Consider the following 14,221-nt stretch of genomic DNA (forward strand, 5'->3'; position numbering starts at 1 on the left):
GAACCACACCAAGCAAGACTACCAACCAAGTATGTATTCTTCAGCTAATTTAATTCCAACGTTTCAAATTTTCAAGAAGCTTAATCATTGGAACAAAATATAAAATTAATAAAATAACACTTGAACCACACCAATCAAGCTTAATCATCCAAGTAAGACCGAATTAGTTTATATATAATTGAAAGAAAATGATTTTGATATATACTTGAACCACACCAAGCAAGACTATCAACCAAGTACATATTTTTCAACTAATTTCATTCCAACATCAACAAATTCCAAGAAGCTTAATCATTGGAACAAAACATAAAATTAATGAAATAACACTTGAACCACATCAATCAATAATCAATAAATTTCAAGACAACCAATCAAGTATATATTCTTCAATTAATTTAATTCCAACATTTCAAATTTTCAATAAATTTGATCATTAAAATAAAAATAAAATGAATTAAATAACTTTAAATTACTAAATTGAAAATTCATATGAAAATAAAATTTTACCTTTCGAAGCAAACAACTTAAACAACCCACAGGCGAAGAACAACGGAGAACACCCACGTGTCAGCGAAGAACACCCCGAGAACACCCATGCACCGACGAAAACCAATCGAAAAACAATTGGAGAACACTCACGACGATGACCCACCACTGGAAGAATCCCACGACAATGGAGATCCAAGCATCACCGGTGACGACAACCCACGGGAACACCTCGTGAACACCCACGCACAGATGAAAACCAACAAAAAAAATCAGAGAACATCCACGACGATGACCCACCACCAAAAGAAGCCCACGACGACGGAGATCCAAGCAACACCGGTGACGGCAACCAATGGAAGTGGTGTGCACGACCAAGCTAAGGAGAGAAGAGAGAGTTTGATAAGAGAGAAGTGAAAGGAGGGATAAGATTTCATTTTTCGATTTTAATAAAGTTAAAGAAATAATAATAAATGAGAGGCCTTTAATGTTGAATTTAAACCGAAATTGTATTCCATCTTCAATGTCGATTTAAAACCGACATTAAAAATCCATTTTTTGCAACCGACATTATACATCCAATTTCACTTTTTTCAATCGATATTAAAGCCCAAAATTCTTGTAGTGCATGTGTAGCTGTTATTGTTTGTAACAGGAGATAAGTACAACGTTATAATTCCTTTACTTTACATTAGTGAATTTATCTTTCTTGGACACAATGCCCTTTAGATATATGTGGTATTTCACCGAATTGGGTTACCAGCTTCTACATTCTCGTTCTCTGTTATTTTAGGTGTTGTTTTACAACTTATTTTTTCATAAATGACAAGAAATAAATTAACATACTTGAGTCAAAATTAAGGAAAGATCTGATGATCATTATAACATAAATAACATAAATTCATACAAACGCTGACCACTGATAACAACGAGACCTAATGGACTCGATTATAATATAAATTCAAATGGTACAATATCCATTTAGTAGTAGTATAGTAATAATAGTGTAACATAAAAAAAGAGATGTATATGAGTTCCAGCAGCTTCAATCATTCCTCTTCACATATGAGTACCTCCATGGCAGCACTTGAAACTAATACCAGTCTCCATGAAACGAGGACATTCAGGACAATTCACAATCATAGGAATCCATCCACTGAATCCAGGAAGAATTACTCGATCACATTGATGATTTTTTAGAGCCAATTCATTGAAGTAGTCTCTAAAGACATCAGGGAAGGCCTTTAACCTCAAACTTTGCTTCCATTTTGGAAATTCGTCGAGTAATTTCAATATCAAAATCCCACGACCAACTAATACTGGGGCTGAGCCTACACTTAGAACAACCCAACCATCTTCGTTTTGGTATGATATCAGTCTTAAGATGTCTTCTGTTGTTTCACTTGCACTTGAACCTATCAATTGGCTCTTTACTACAAAATAGCCCCATTGTGCTGTCCAAAAACGAGCCATGAGTGCTGGATCATCCTCTCCTGTTGCATCCTTTCCAATACGTACAATCTCAAATGAACCACCATCCATTATCAAAGGATCATTTCTCAAGATTTCTACTCTCTCTTCAAATTGTTGTATCCACAATGGTTCCTTTCCTCCATAGAATAGTATGTTTTTCTCTTGCTTGATCTGTGAAAGAGTATAGATAAGATGTATTTTATTATAATTTAATTAGGAAGGAAATACAAAATGTCTACATACCCAATTTTGTAGTCTTGGTTGGTGAGTGAATTTGGTGAGAGTTGAATCGGGCCAATTTTTTCGTAATAAAGTCTTGGCTCTATCTTGTGTGAAATCAATTGCTTCAATCCCCCAAACTCGAATTAGATGAATTGCATTTGTGAATACCACCTTAGATTGTGGGTTTAGTACCACAACTAATGGATCCTCTCTAAGTTGCCATTTTTCTTCAATATATCTCATGCCAATATTTGTAGTAAATTGTATGAATACCATTTCATAGTTGAACGCAAATAATCATATCTCTTGCGATCTTCTTCTTGATAAGGCTCCGGGAAAATTGGAATCCAAACTATCTCATGTCTACTGTCTCTAGCTTTCAATTCATTGTAAACTTGATGAAGAGCCGTGATATCATCATTGGAGATATCCAAACCAGAAATTACCAATATCACGTTCTTCCGACAAACTTTCGTGAACAAACCTGCAAAAACCCACGAATTTGCACCAAGTTACCTAAGTTGAATCATCAATTAACCCCAAAGTTTAATCGGATGAGCAACTAAGGTTATTGGAGCTAATACAATCCTACTATTCTAATAGCAAAATAAATCTACCATTTTTTCTTAACAAGAAACTAACGAAAGAAGGAATCAATAAGTGTATGGTTGAAATATTCTTAGCTCTCTCGTCACTCCAAATAAAAAAAGTAATTCATGCCAATAATCGAAGAGTAGATGAGTAAGTACGAAGTAGAAGCTAGTGGAGAGCTCACCAATAGAAAAATGGAACGTCTAATGGAAAGACAAGAGAAAGTTTTTCAATTAAGAGGTATAGAAGTTGCTTCATAGTTATAAAAAAAATAGAAGAATTTAGTACACCAACATCAACTTAAGTGACGATCTCATCCCAACCCAGGATTTTAGTTTCACAGAGTTACAATAAGTTTAATTATATCAATACTTTAACAACATACCTATTGATTAAATACAATTCATATATGAAAATGAATATATGTCATTATTATAATAGTATATTTGAGAACAAGCCAATAATAAGGTATGAAATAGAAGAAACCTCTTTAAAGTAGAGCCATCAATAAGGGGTTTGGTTTCAGGTTTGCCGCTAAGCAGCTTGGGAATGACCAATGTAATGTCAGTTTGATAATGTTCAATGTGGTCAACCAACCACCGATAGAGATTAACCTCCTCTGCCATAAAAAAAAATGAAACATAACCCAATTTAATGTTATTTTTCAGGGTAATTCCAATAATATATTAACGTACAAATAAAAGTAACTAGGGAGATTAGTATTCGACCATGTTGTTCTCGGATGGCGTCTAGATGCTTCTCAAGTACGGCAAGTACAATGGCCATTTTTTCAGACAATTCATTCAAGTATCTCTGTGGCTGATTCCTGAAAAAACATCAGTATTACTATGAATGAATATACCGTTGAAATGTAAGTTTGATCTTTGATATATAAAGTATTGGGATCCGGTCCAAACAGAAGCCGGTCTCTAGAAGTATTAAATACTATATATCCCCGGAAATCTTTTTTAAGAGATACTTGGAGTATGTAGTAGAATTGTATAGAATATGGAAGAAAACGTGTAATTGTAAAGAATATTTTAGAAAGTCATTTATAACTCTAGAATCATGTTTTTGGCAAAATCTAGCCATGAAATCGAGGGGTGGTGTGCCAACTAGTATAAATAAAAATGATATCTTAGATTTTGTATCAAGCCAAAAAGAGTTAGAAGTGATCAATAATACAAGTAGCCTCTTTCTTAAATCTATCATTCAAATTACCTCCAATCTTCAAAAGCTTCTTATCCAACATTAATAAAGTAAATAACTACTTCTGAGTCGTGGTTTGGAAAATTTTGTTTTAAGAATGATATTGAAAATTCAAGGAAAGTTTTGGGCTGAAATTAACCGAGAAAACCAACATTTCAATTTTGGTATGAAAAGATATAATTTATCTCGTTACTTATTTTCTTTCTAAACACTTGGTCAGTCGGTTTGAGTCAACTCCAAATGAACGAACCAAATACCGATCTACCGAAGTTGGTTTAGCACATTTCGGCCAATCAACTTAGTTTGTGGATTGTTCTGATCATCCCTAGTTTGTAAAAATGTGGTTGGATCACAACTATTGCAAATGTGACATAATATTAAAAGGAAAAAAGAGATTTTAAAGGTATGGATAAAGTACTTACTCATTTTCACTGAGATATGTGAGAGCTCAATCCTTGAAGCAACAATAGTGTGTATGGCCCAATAAGTAATCAATGGGATTTGGCGAAGAGCAGATGGTAACTCAGGAAGTTCCTTGACATCATATTTTGAGAATTCTCTAATCTCATTCATATATTTGATTGCTTGTAAGCAGCTTTGAATGAGACTTTTGGGGTTGAGAAGCACTTGTCGATATCGAAGTGAGTCTAAGTGCTTTTTCAAAGTAGCTACTCGCTTGATAATTGCCAAAGATTTAGCCAATGGATCAACATGGGAGTAATGGTAGAGATGCCACAAATCTCCATAATCAGTTGCAAAAGCTAACAAAGTGAGAGCTGCTTTGGCTTCCCATGGATAATTTGCCAAAATTTCAAAGATTTCGAGTGTGGTCTCGTGTGCTTTTTCTATCCCCGGAGCCTTACATGAAACTGAGACATAATATTTCAACTTTCAATTGCATGTATAAATGGATCAGAAGAAAATAAAATTTACTGCTTTTTGTAATATATATGTAACTTTTTCACATTTTATTGACAATGTTCTTTCCAATGTTTTGTTTTTGAAAACCGTTTTGGTTAATTATAAAGCCTATTTGATAATGTCGGTCTCGTTTGATAACCATTTCGTTTTTTGTTCTTTATTTTTGAAAACTAAGTCTATAGTCACTAATTTCACCTCAAAACTTCTTTATTTGTTTATACTTTTATCAATGGTTTTAAAAAGCAATCTAAAATTTGAAAACTAAAAAACAATAGCTTTTAAAATTTTGATTTTGTCTTTGGAATTTGGATAATATTTCAACCATTGTACTTGGCAAAGATGCAATCGGTGAAATAGACTTAATTTTTAAAAATAAAAAACGAAATTATTACCAAATAGTCATATTTTGTTTTATTTTAAAAAAAAAAGGCTTACAAATAATAGTTCTATGAATAGGTTTTAGATCTACATGTTTTTTAATAAAACAAAGCCAAAATTTGAAAATTAAAACTAAAAAATGTGGTTCTTCAAAACTTATTTTTTTCTTTTTTAGAATTTAACTAAAGATCCAAATGTTATTTTAAGAAAGGTAAAAATACTTTTATAAAATTTTTGTGAGAAAAAAGAACATATAAAACAAAAAAAATGAAGGCCACATTTGATAATCATTTTGATTTTTGATTTTTGATTTTTGAAAATTAAATTAATCTTACAACAATAGTTCTACCCATAAGTTTTTAGGATTTGTTCTTCTCCTTCTACCAATATTTTAAAAATCCAAACTAAGTTTTGAAAACATAAAAAAGTGGTCTCCAAAAACATAGTTTTGTTTGTATAATCTAACTAGAAATTTAAAGTATTTCTTTAAGAAATGTGAAAAACATAATTCAAAAATGGAGAGAATATAATTTAGAAAAAGTAGAAAACTAAAAAAACAAAATTGTAACTAAATAGGACCGAAATTGTATAAAAAAAATTACTTTGAAGATCTAATTAAGATTTAGAAACATATAAAAGAGTATACCCCTATTAAAAAAAATAATAAATAAATAAACAAAATAAACTAGCCTTCTCAATGCAAAAGAGTTATCAAGATAAAAGTTTAAATGCATGAACAAACTTATTTTTAGAGATAAAAAGTGAAAAACTAGATCACTATCAAATAACTTGTCAAAATAATAAAATTTTATGGAATTATATATAACCTCGCTAGAGATACGATGAAGAGTACAAAGTGGAGGCTCGATCACAACATTGGATGTTAAAGTTGCATCCGAATGTACCAAACGTCCTTCAACTATTCCCTATATGAGTACACAATAATAGTTATTCATTACAAAAATAAAATTACACCAAGTAGAAAAAATAAATAAAACCAAAGATTTAATTTGAGTGTATAATATATAAATGTTGTATATTTTTACCCGATGTACATTATCGCTAATTTGATCAGCAATTGTGATAATACTCTCAATAACAGAGATGTAATTGGGGAGATCAATTTTAGTAGTATCGTCGTCACGATGTTTGGCGTAAATGTGACCAGTGACGAGGTCATCCGAGTAATGTCTCATGTTCGACTCCTCCTTGGGGTTGGTTGATTGCTTAGAATGCAGTGATGGCATAGGTGTAGTGGTGGGTGTCTTGAGTGAAGTGGCCATGGTTTGGGTGTAGAGAGAAGAAGTATGAAAATAGAAGAAGGAAAAGAGAAAAGATTGAATAGGTTTGGTTGTGTTGGGAATTGGAAATTGTTGGGCATTATTTATACACATAGAAATCTTCAAAGAAGATATAGAAAAGTAAAGGAGTGTGAAAGGACACTAATGTATTCTTCTTGTCTTAAAGAAAAGAATGTGAAGTTCTAGATTTGAGCTTTAATTAAACACAAGTCCATCTTACTTCTTTGTTGTCTCAACATCTATCTTCTTTTCCTTTTCTTTTGTTCCCTTTTCTTTATTTGAAGTTAAAAAAATATTTGTCCCAAAGTAATAATTTAGCCTGTGAAAACTTTGATTTGTAATGATTTAGTCTCTGTTCATTCAATTTTTAACGATTTAGTCATTAATCTTTAGTATGTAATAATTTAAGGCCTCATTTAGTAACCATTTGATTTTTTTTTTTTTTTTTTTGAAAATTGAGCCTATAGACACTACTTCCACCTCCAAATTTCTTCATTTGTTATCTATTTTTTATTAATATCTTAAAAACAAGCCAAAATTTGAAAACTAAAAAAGAAAGTTTTTAAATTTTGTTTTTGTTTTGAGAATTTAGCTAAGAATTCAACCATTGCACTTAAAAAAATATGTGCAAATCATTATAAGAAATGAGGAGGAAATAGGCTTAATTTTTAAAAACCAAAAACAAAAAATGAAATAGTTACCAAATGAGATCTTAGTTGCTATCTTTTCAATTTTGTAATCATTTAGTCCATAATACACAAAAATTTATTAAAATTATTTGTCTAATTTTTATTATTTTATTGTGTAGACTTTTTAATTTATAAAAATATTGACTATGCAAGAAATCTTAATAAAATCTTAATTAAGACTAATTTCAAGGACTAAATCGTAATACAAAAATTAAATTGTGACACAATAAAGCTGAGGGACTAAATTGTTACATATTTTAAGGTAATAGACTAAATCATTATTTTTACGAAAGTTCAGGCCCTATTTGGTAACCATTTTCTTTTTTGGTTTTGTTTTTGAAAATTAAGTCTATGGATACTACTTTCACCTTCAAATTTCTTCATTTATTATCTACTTTTCATCGATGATTTAAACAACGAAGCCAAATTTTAATAACTAAAAAAGATAGTTATCTTTGGGGCATGTGGAATCTCGTATGAATCACAAGGACCACCTTGCAAAGCTAAATGCTCCTCTCAAAATGGAATCTATTCCAAAATATATGTCATAGTTCCTTACTTCAATAGGATGTTCTAATTAATGTCAAATAGATCCATAGATTATTAAATCAATTAGATTATGATTTAAATACTTTTTTCTTATTCTTTTGTTTCTTTTTCTACCTTTATTATCTACTTTTCATCAATCCTCTCAACTGGAAAATAAAATTATATTTATATCAGGATCGCAGTGTCACAACACTGCTAAGATCATTGTGGCGCCCTTGGCGAAGCAGACCTCAAATGTTGAGGCAGAGGTGCAGTGTTGATGAAATGTTATTTGCACGTGCAGAAGCTCCAATTCCATTGCCAGTTGTAGCGTTGTGACACCCTTGCCAAGCATTGTATCACTAATCTGTATTTAATGCTTCTGTCTTATAACATCGTGTAGGAGCGTTGCAACATTGTGTGCCTGTCTCAAAAGTTGTTCCTACTACCTTTCAACATCATGCAAAGGTCAAGAGAGGGTTGCAATGTCACCCCTCCCGATTATTCTACATGATCCTAGGATGGGTTTCAATGATAGATCCCAAACATGCAATGTAGTTAACTTGCCTTGAACTTGTAACTTAACTTGAATTAAATACCTTGTTTACCTACATGTCGCAACCAATTAATGAGTCGGATGGTAGTTTCTGATTCACTAATCCCTATCCAAACTGAAGAGCAACTTGGTGGAGGAAAACATTTTGAAAAGGTTGAGCTAAAAATGCCTAGTGAGTAGTGAGTTTTTAAAAAAAATAATTGGAGAAAATGACAATCATACTAAATAGAGATACAAGTTCCACAAAATTGATTTAAAACATGAGTAGTTTGAAAACTTAGAAGAGTTAACACATATAGAATATTGTAAGAAAATTCTTGCAATCATAAGCATGAACTGTAAATCGATGTAAAACACAATCAATTAACGCGTAAATAAAATCATGAGCATTCTCTTACAAATGTAAACATGAACTTGTACAAATCCTTCACTAAACCTGTAACTAGACGTGGTCATACTATATACGAAGAAACTCAATGTAGATAGCAGAGAAACATGGTCATACTATACACCGAGCAAGTCCAAGAGCATGGCAGAGCAAACGTGGTCATACTATTCACTGAGTAATCTTATGGTGAATAGCAGAGAAAACACGGTCATATGTGCATGCAGAGCAGCCTCAAAAAGGTAAAGCACCTCGACACATAGCCTAAAACTTATGTGTGTGCGAAAGTAGGTCCCAAAGAACTCATGTATATCATGACGACACTATGGAAACGCATTCACATCAATATAGTGGAAAATCACCATGGGTACATCAATTCAATCATTTGAAACCCACTTTAAATTTAAAATACAAAACTTGTGGTTTTCGAAAATGTTGCTTTCACATATCTCATAAATCATTCTAAAACCACGATTTTTCTTTTGAATTGCATTAGAATTTCGCGTGAAACAGAGTTTCTCAAAAACACTTTATGATGTAAAATCTTGTTTAAAACATGACTTTACTTGAAAATCTTGAATTCGTACCTATTTTCTAGAAATCACATTCAAGTTCTTCTAAAATCACGCATAGTAAAAAAAAAAAAAAAATCATCAAATATCATAAGATTTAACAAATAATAAATGTTTCATAAAATAAACCACTCCCGAAACAATTGTCGGCTATGCCTCAAATGGTTCAGAAACTTCAACTTCATCTATCCTGAGATTCCAAAAACCACTTGAATTAGGTTATGGAAATATTCCCAAAATAATTATATATTCACCTTGAATAACTAGTTTCAAATATTTTCCAACAATTCCAATTATATTTTCTCTCTCAACTTTCTTATATTTTGTAGACTTCCCAAAACGCACTTTTTCTCTCCTAACCCACGTAAATAGCCAACCAACTCTACCAATTAAACACCTTTTTGTTTATATATATAATTCTCTAATTCATATCTTCTTCTTTTTCTTTTCTGTTTTCTATTCCCCTATGTAATTTTTTTTCCATTTTATTTCTTTTCTTCTTCTAGGAAAAATTGTAATTCCTTTTCCTAAGGATTTTTCCTTTTAATTCATTCCATTCAATTATATCGTAACAAGAGTACAAAATTTACACAACCCACTTCCAATAACTTAAATCCATGAGGTATTTTAATAGTAAATACCATAAATTTTCACCTTCTTTATCCCCTTAGTTGAATTGGTGCAATACCAAAACCAACACCCATGTAAACTTTTGAGTAAAACGAACGAAAGTACACATTCCAAGTCCAAAGGTTACACATTTTCTTTGGTAGACCTTAAATCTCTAAAAAAATACTTACAGGGTTTGAATTTCCATTGTCTACGAACTTCCATCCTATATTTCCCCCGTCTACTACCTTCTTCGGCAAACCTCGTTGGTCTCTCAACGTTTCTCAGGGGAGTAAAGCTCTCTCCCCCGTAGCCTTTCTCTCTCTCTTCTGTAAATGCCCAAAACCACCCACTTCCATTTCCTTTCTTCTTCTTCTTTTATCAACATTATAATATCATTCTTATTTTATAAACCTAATTCTGCTACTTCAAAGCCATTTAACCCACCAACACACAACAGACGTGGCTGCCCATTTACATCCCTTTCTCGTTTTTTTTTTTCCTTTTTTTTTTCTTTCACTTACTTTTCTATTCTTTTAATTTATTAATTATTAATTATTTTTAGTTTCTCTCATTTTTAGTCTAGTTTTTACTTTCCAATTTTCAAATTTTTTTTCACTTTTTATTAATAGAATTTGAAATGACAAATTTACCCTTCATATAATTTGTTCTTCCCTTTTTGCCCTTGACTCCTAATTCAATTCCCCTCTCTTATACTCTTACTTTTAAATTAAAATCTTTGTTTAATTTTTATCCCAAAAAAAAAAACCAAGTGGATTCTAACATGCAATACTGTCCTTGATGGTAGGCTTATAATTTTTCTGACTTCTTTCAACTTCATGCATCAAACAATCATTTTTACTTCTTTTTGACTCATTTTGTACCCGAATGAATTCTTTGCTCCTCGGGATCGACTTACCTATAAAATAGATATATTATACATAAGAACAACTTAATAATAATGGAATTAAGAGTATAATATTAGCCCTTTTCGAGAGCTATCTCTACGCCTTGTGTAATGGTTAAAAAAATAATAATAGGGAAATTCGAACTATTACTACTTTTATTAGTGTGACTTTAAGAAGACTAAATAAAAAATATATAGTATAAATAAATCCTATTAATGATAACAATAGTAATCCGTGTTAATTTATTTTTTTCGGGTGGGAGGTTAAAAGTATAGAGGTTGACTTTGTTGGAATCTTCAAATAATTATTCTTGTTAATTTGTTGTTATAGTTTGACTTATACGATAGGTGGAAATATTTTGATTCTCCATCTTTAGTTTTTACATTTTGGATAGGGTAGGGGTAATTTCAAACTTCTTCATTCTTTGCATTTGTATTGTATTGTTTGTTTTCAATTTTATGATCAAATGAATCAATCCTTTGTTTTATTGTCTTTTATTGATGTTCAGTTGAGATGCCTTGTGATTGTCACAATGTGTTTGTCAATATGCTCGATCTTGACCCTTTACTCTCTCTCTCTCTCTCTTTTTTTTTTTTTGACTAAATTCTTCCCCAACTTTGAACTTCCTCTTGTATTTCCCTTTAGAAACTTAAACTCCAACTATAATTTGAGTATACCAAGGTTTTTCACTCGCTTGTTTGAACTTTCTCATATTATGCTCCATCTTTTGTCTTCTAAAACCAACTGAAAGATTTGACATCTAACGTGTATATTTAATAAAGCATATATTATGTACTAATTAACTTGAGTTTTATGTTTTCTTGCTTCTTTTGGTCATTCTTATGAGTTTTGTTTTTTACTTTTACTAGACCAAAAACACCTACAAAATGGAAAATCCTCTGCTTGAATTTCATTTTCCCCAAGAAGATGATTGCATCCAACAATACTAAAAATGGTGCGAATTATTATTATTATTATTATTTTCGGTAGAATTTTGAAGGAAAGAGAGAATATGAGCACATAAATAGAGAAAGTAATGTTTGTTTCATATGGGTAAGTCTTGTAAGTAGGGGACTATTATTTTCTTTGTACAAAAGCTTCTTTTTTCACTATTTGCTGAATTTGACTTTCGGATTGTTGGCGGTTTATGTTTTCTTTGAAATAGAACATTGAAGAATTGAAACATTCGCATTTTTGTGCGACTCTCGGGTTGGAACAAATGAGAGTTGCAATTCAAGAGAAGCTAAGCAAGAGAGATGAATAGTTGTGAGCGATAAATTATAAGTTTGGACTCTTGAAAGTTTCTTTTCATGTAAATCCACTTGGTTCCGTTAAATGTGCATTGCATTTAATTTTACAATTACATTTGAAACAATTTGCCACTCTTATAAAATGGCTATATTGTTTATGTAAGAATTGATTATTATTGGCTATCACGACAAGATTAAAAATGTTACATGTTTTTATATCATTTTTAATTATTGTAAAACATGTTATTAAATATCAATCATAACATATATAGTATTATTAAAAAAAACAAAAACAAAAAAAAAAACCTACTAAATCATAATATTTCTGTAATGCTATAAAATGTTTTTATAACATTAAATTGTTGGAAATGTCCTAAAACTCACAGTTCGTCAATGTTAGAAACATATTCAATTTATCAATAAAAGTACTATTGAGTTTTTTAATTCAATAAAATGTCATTGGTATTGCATTCTGTTATAGAAATCCAATAAACAAATCCATAGCTACAATATGAATACTTTAACATTACGTAGAGACTAAATGTGGATCAAGTTTTAGAATATAGTCAAAATGGTCTATAAGTATATGGATTTGATTGGGTACCTCATCCTAGTAACACTATTGGATGCGGCTCACTTTGTATACTAATCATTCATGTGGATACGAGTGGGGACATCCTATGCAACCGTACCTTGAAATAGTCACTTTCTTTATAACAGACCGTCTACTGTTGAAACTGACTATTTCAAATTTGATGACCTAGAGTAACTCGATCTTAATCCTGAGCTAACTATGAACTCCTGTTTATTCGGCATTATCCTTTGATCTGCATAAATAAGAGTAGTCCAATAGCACTGCTCAGTAAGCCTTCCATTTTGGGATAAGATAAGATAGATAGTTGGGAACATAGTCCAGCAATATGGAATTCACTCCAATCCGACTTAGGATTAGCAGAAAGGTTGTTCTCTTAAGTATTGATTCCTAGTCTTGAACAACGGAGCCTCGCCTTCTCTTAAGTATTATTTAATTTGGCACTTCAAATTAAAGCCAAATTTAATTAATTATTTAATAATTTAATATTAAATATTAAATTAATCAAACACCTAATTGATACATGAATTCTATTCATGTATTTCAATATTTAAATCAATATTTAAATATTCTAATCTCTCCAATTACGTTTAATTTCAATAAATTAAACACTAAACTATATCGAGTATAATTTATCAAACCCTAAATTGAATTTGAACACTTCAAATTTAAAAATCTTAATTTCGATTTTGAACGTTTCAAAGCCACTCAATTCATTAATCCACGATATAATTTTACGACCTTGTAGAGGAACCTTATGGATCTGCAGATCATTAGCTCCAACGATTTCAGATTAATTGGCTAAACTCATTGGGCCGAGTTAATCAATATTCATTAAGTATCGAGACAAACCACTATAGCTCGATCGTTGCATTCTCCTCACTGTAAATATATTTCTGTCCACTTTAACCATAATCAGTAAGTCGGTCCTTCACAGATTGTCCGTATTTACAGCTAGGTCAAAATTACTGTTTTATCTCTTAAAATACATCTTATTCCTTAAGCTCCCAATGAAACTCCATTGAACAATTGGTTTATAGTTCAACTAATAAACCATATCCCTATTGATCATGAGAAGACGGGGCCCCGTTGTTCAAGACCAGGAATCAGTACTTAAAAGAACAACATTTCTGCTAATCCTAAATTGGATAGGAGTGAATTCTATCTTGCTGAACTATGTCCCTAGCTATCTATCATTTCATATCCCCAAAATGGAAGGATTATTGAGCAGTGTTATTGGACTACTCTCACTTATGCAGATCAAAGGATAATGTCGAATAAACAGGAGTTCATAGTTAGCTTAGGATTAAGATAAAGTTACTCTAGGTCATCAAATTTGAAATGGTCAATTTTAACAGTAAACGGTCGTTATAAAGAAAAGTGACTATTTCAAGGTCCAGTCTTATGCAAACAATCTTTGCATAGGATGCCTCTACTCACATGTTTCCACATGATCGATTTTGGGATCACATCATTTGTATCAGTATACAAAGTGGGCCGCATCTAATAATGTTACTAAGATGAGGTACCCAATCTCATCAATTTACGTAT

At 31.3% G+C, this 14,221-nt stretch overlaps 1 protein-coding gene across 1 annotated transcript; it reads right to left on the reverse strand.

The window, feature by feature from the left end:
- Window positions 1-1,343: 1,343 nt before the first annotated feature.
- LOC120092479 (protein SIEVE ELEMENT OCCLUSION B-like) lies at window positions 1,344-6,626 on the reverse strand. The gene is given in 9 exon segments (XM_039050573.1): window positions 1,344-2,130; window positions 2,203-2,450; window positions 2,453-2,667; window positions 3,256-3,391; window positions 3,501-3,598; window positions 4,404-4,422; window positions 4,425-4,869; window positions 6,108-6,206; window positions 6,327-6,626. Coding segments are annotated over 9 exon segments (2,082 nt in total). The 5' UTR covers window positions 6,564-6,626; the 3' UTR covers window positions 1,344-1,545.
- Window positions 6,627-14,221: the final 7,595 nt, after the last annotated feature.

The sequence above is a fragment of the Benincasa hispida genome, chromosome 12 (assembly GCF_009727055.1).
Source record: "Benincasa hispida cultivar B227 chromosome 12, ASM972705v1, whole genome shotgun sequence".
NCBI lineage: Eukaryota > Viridiplantae > Streptophyta > Magnoliopsida > Cucurbitales > Cucurbitaceae > Benincasa > Benincasa hispida.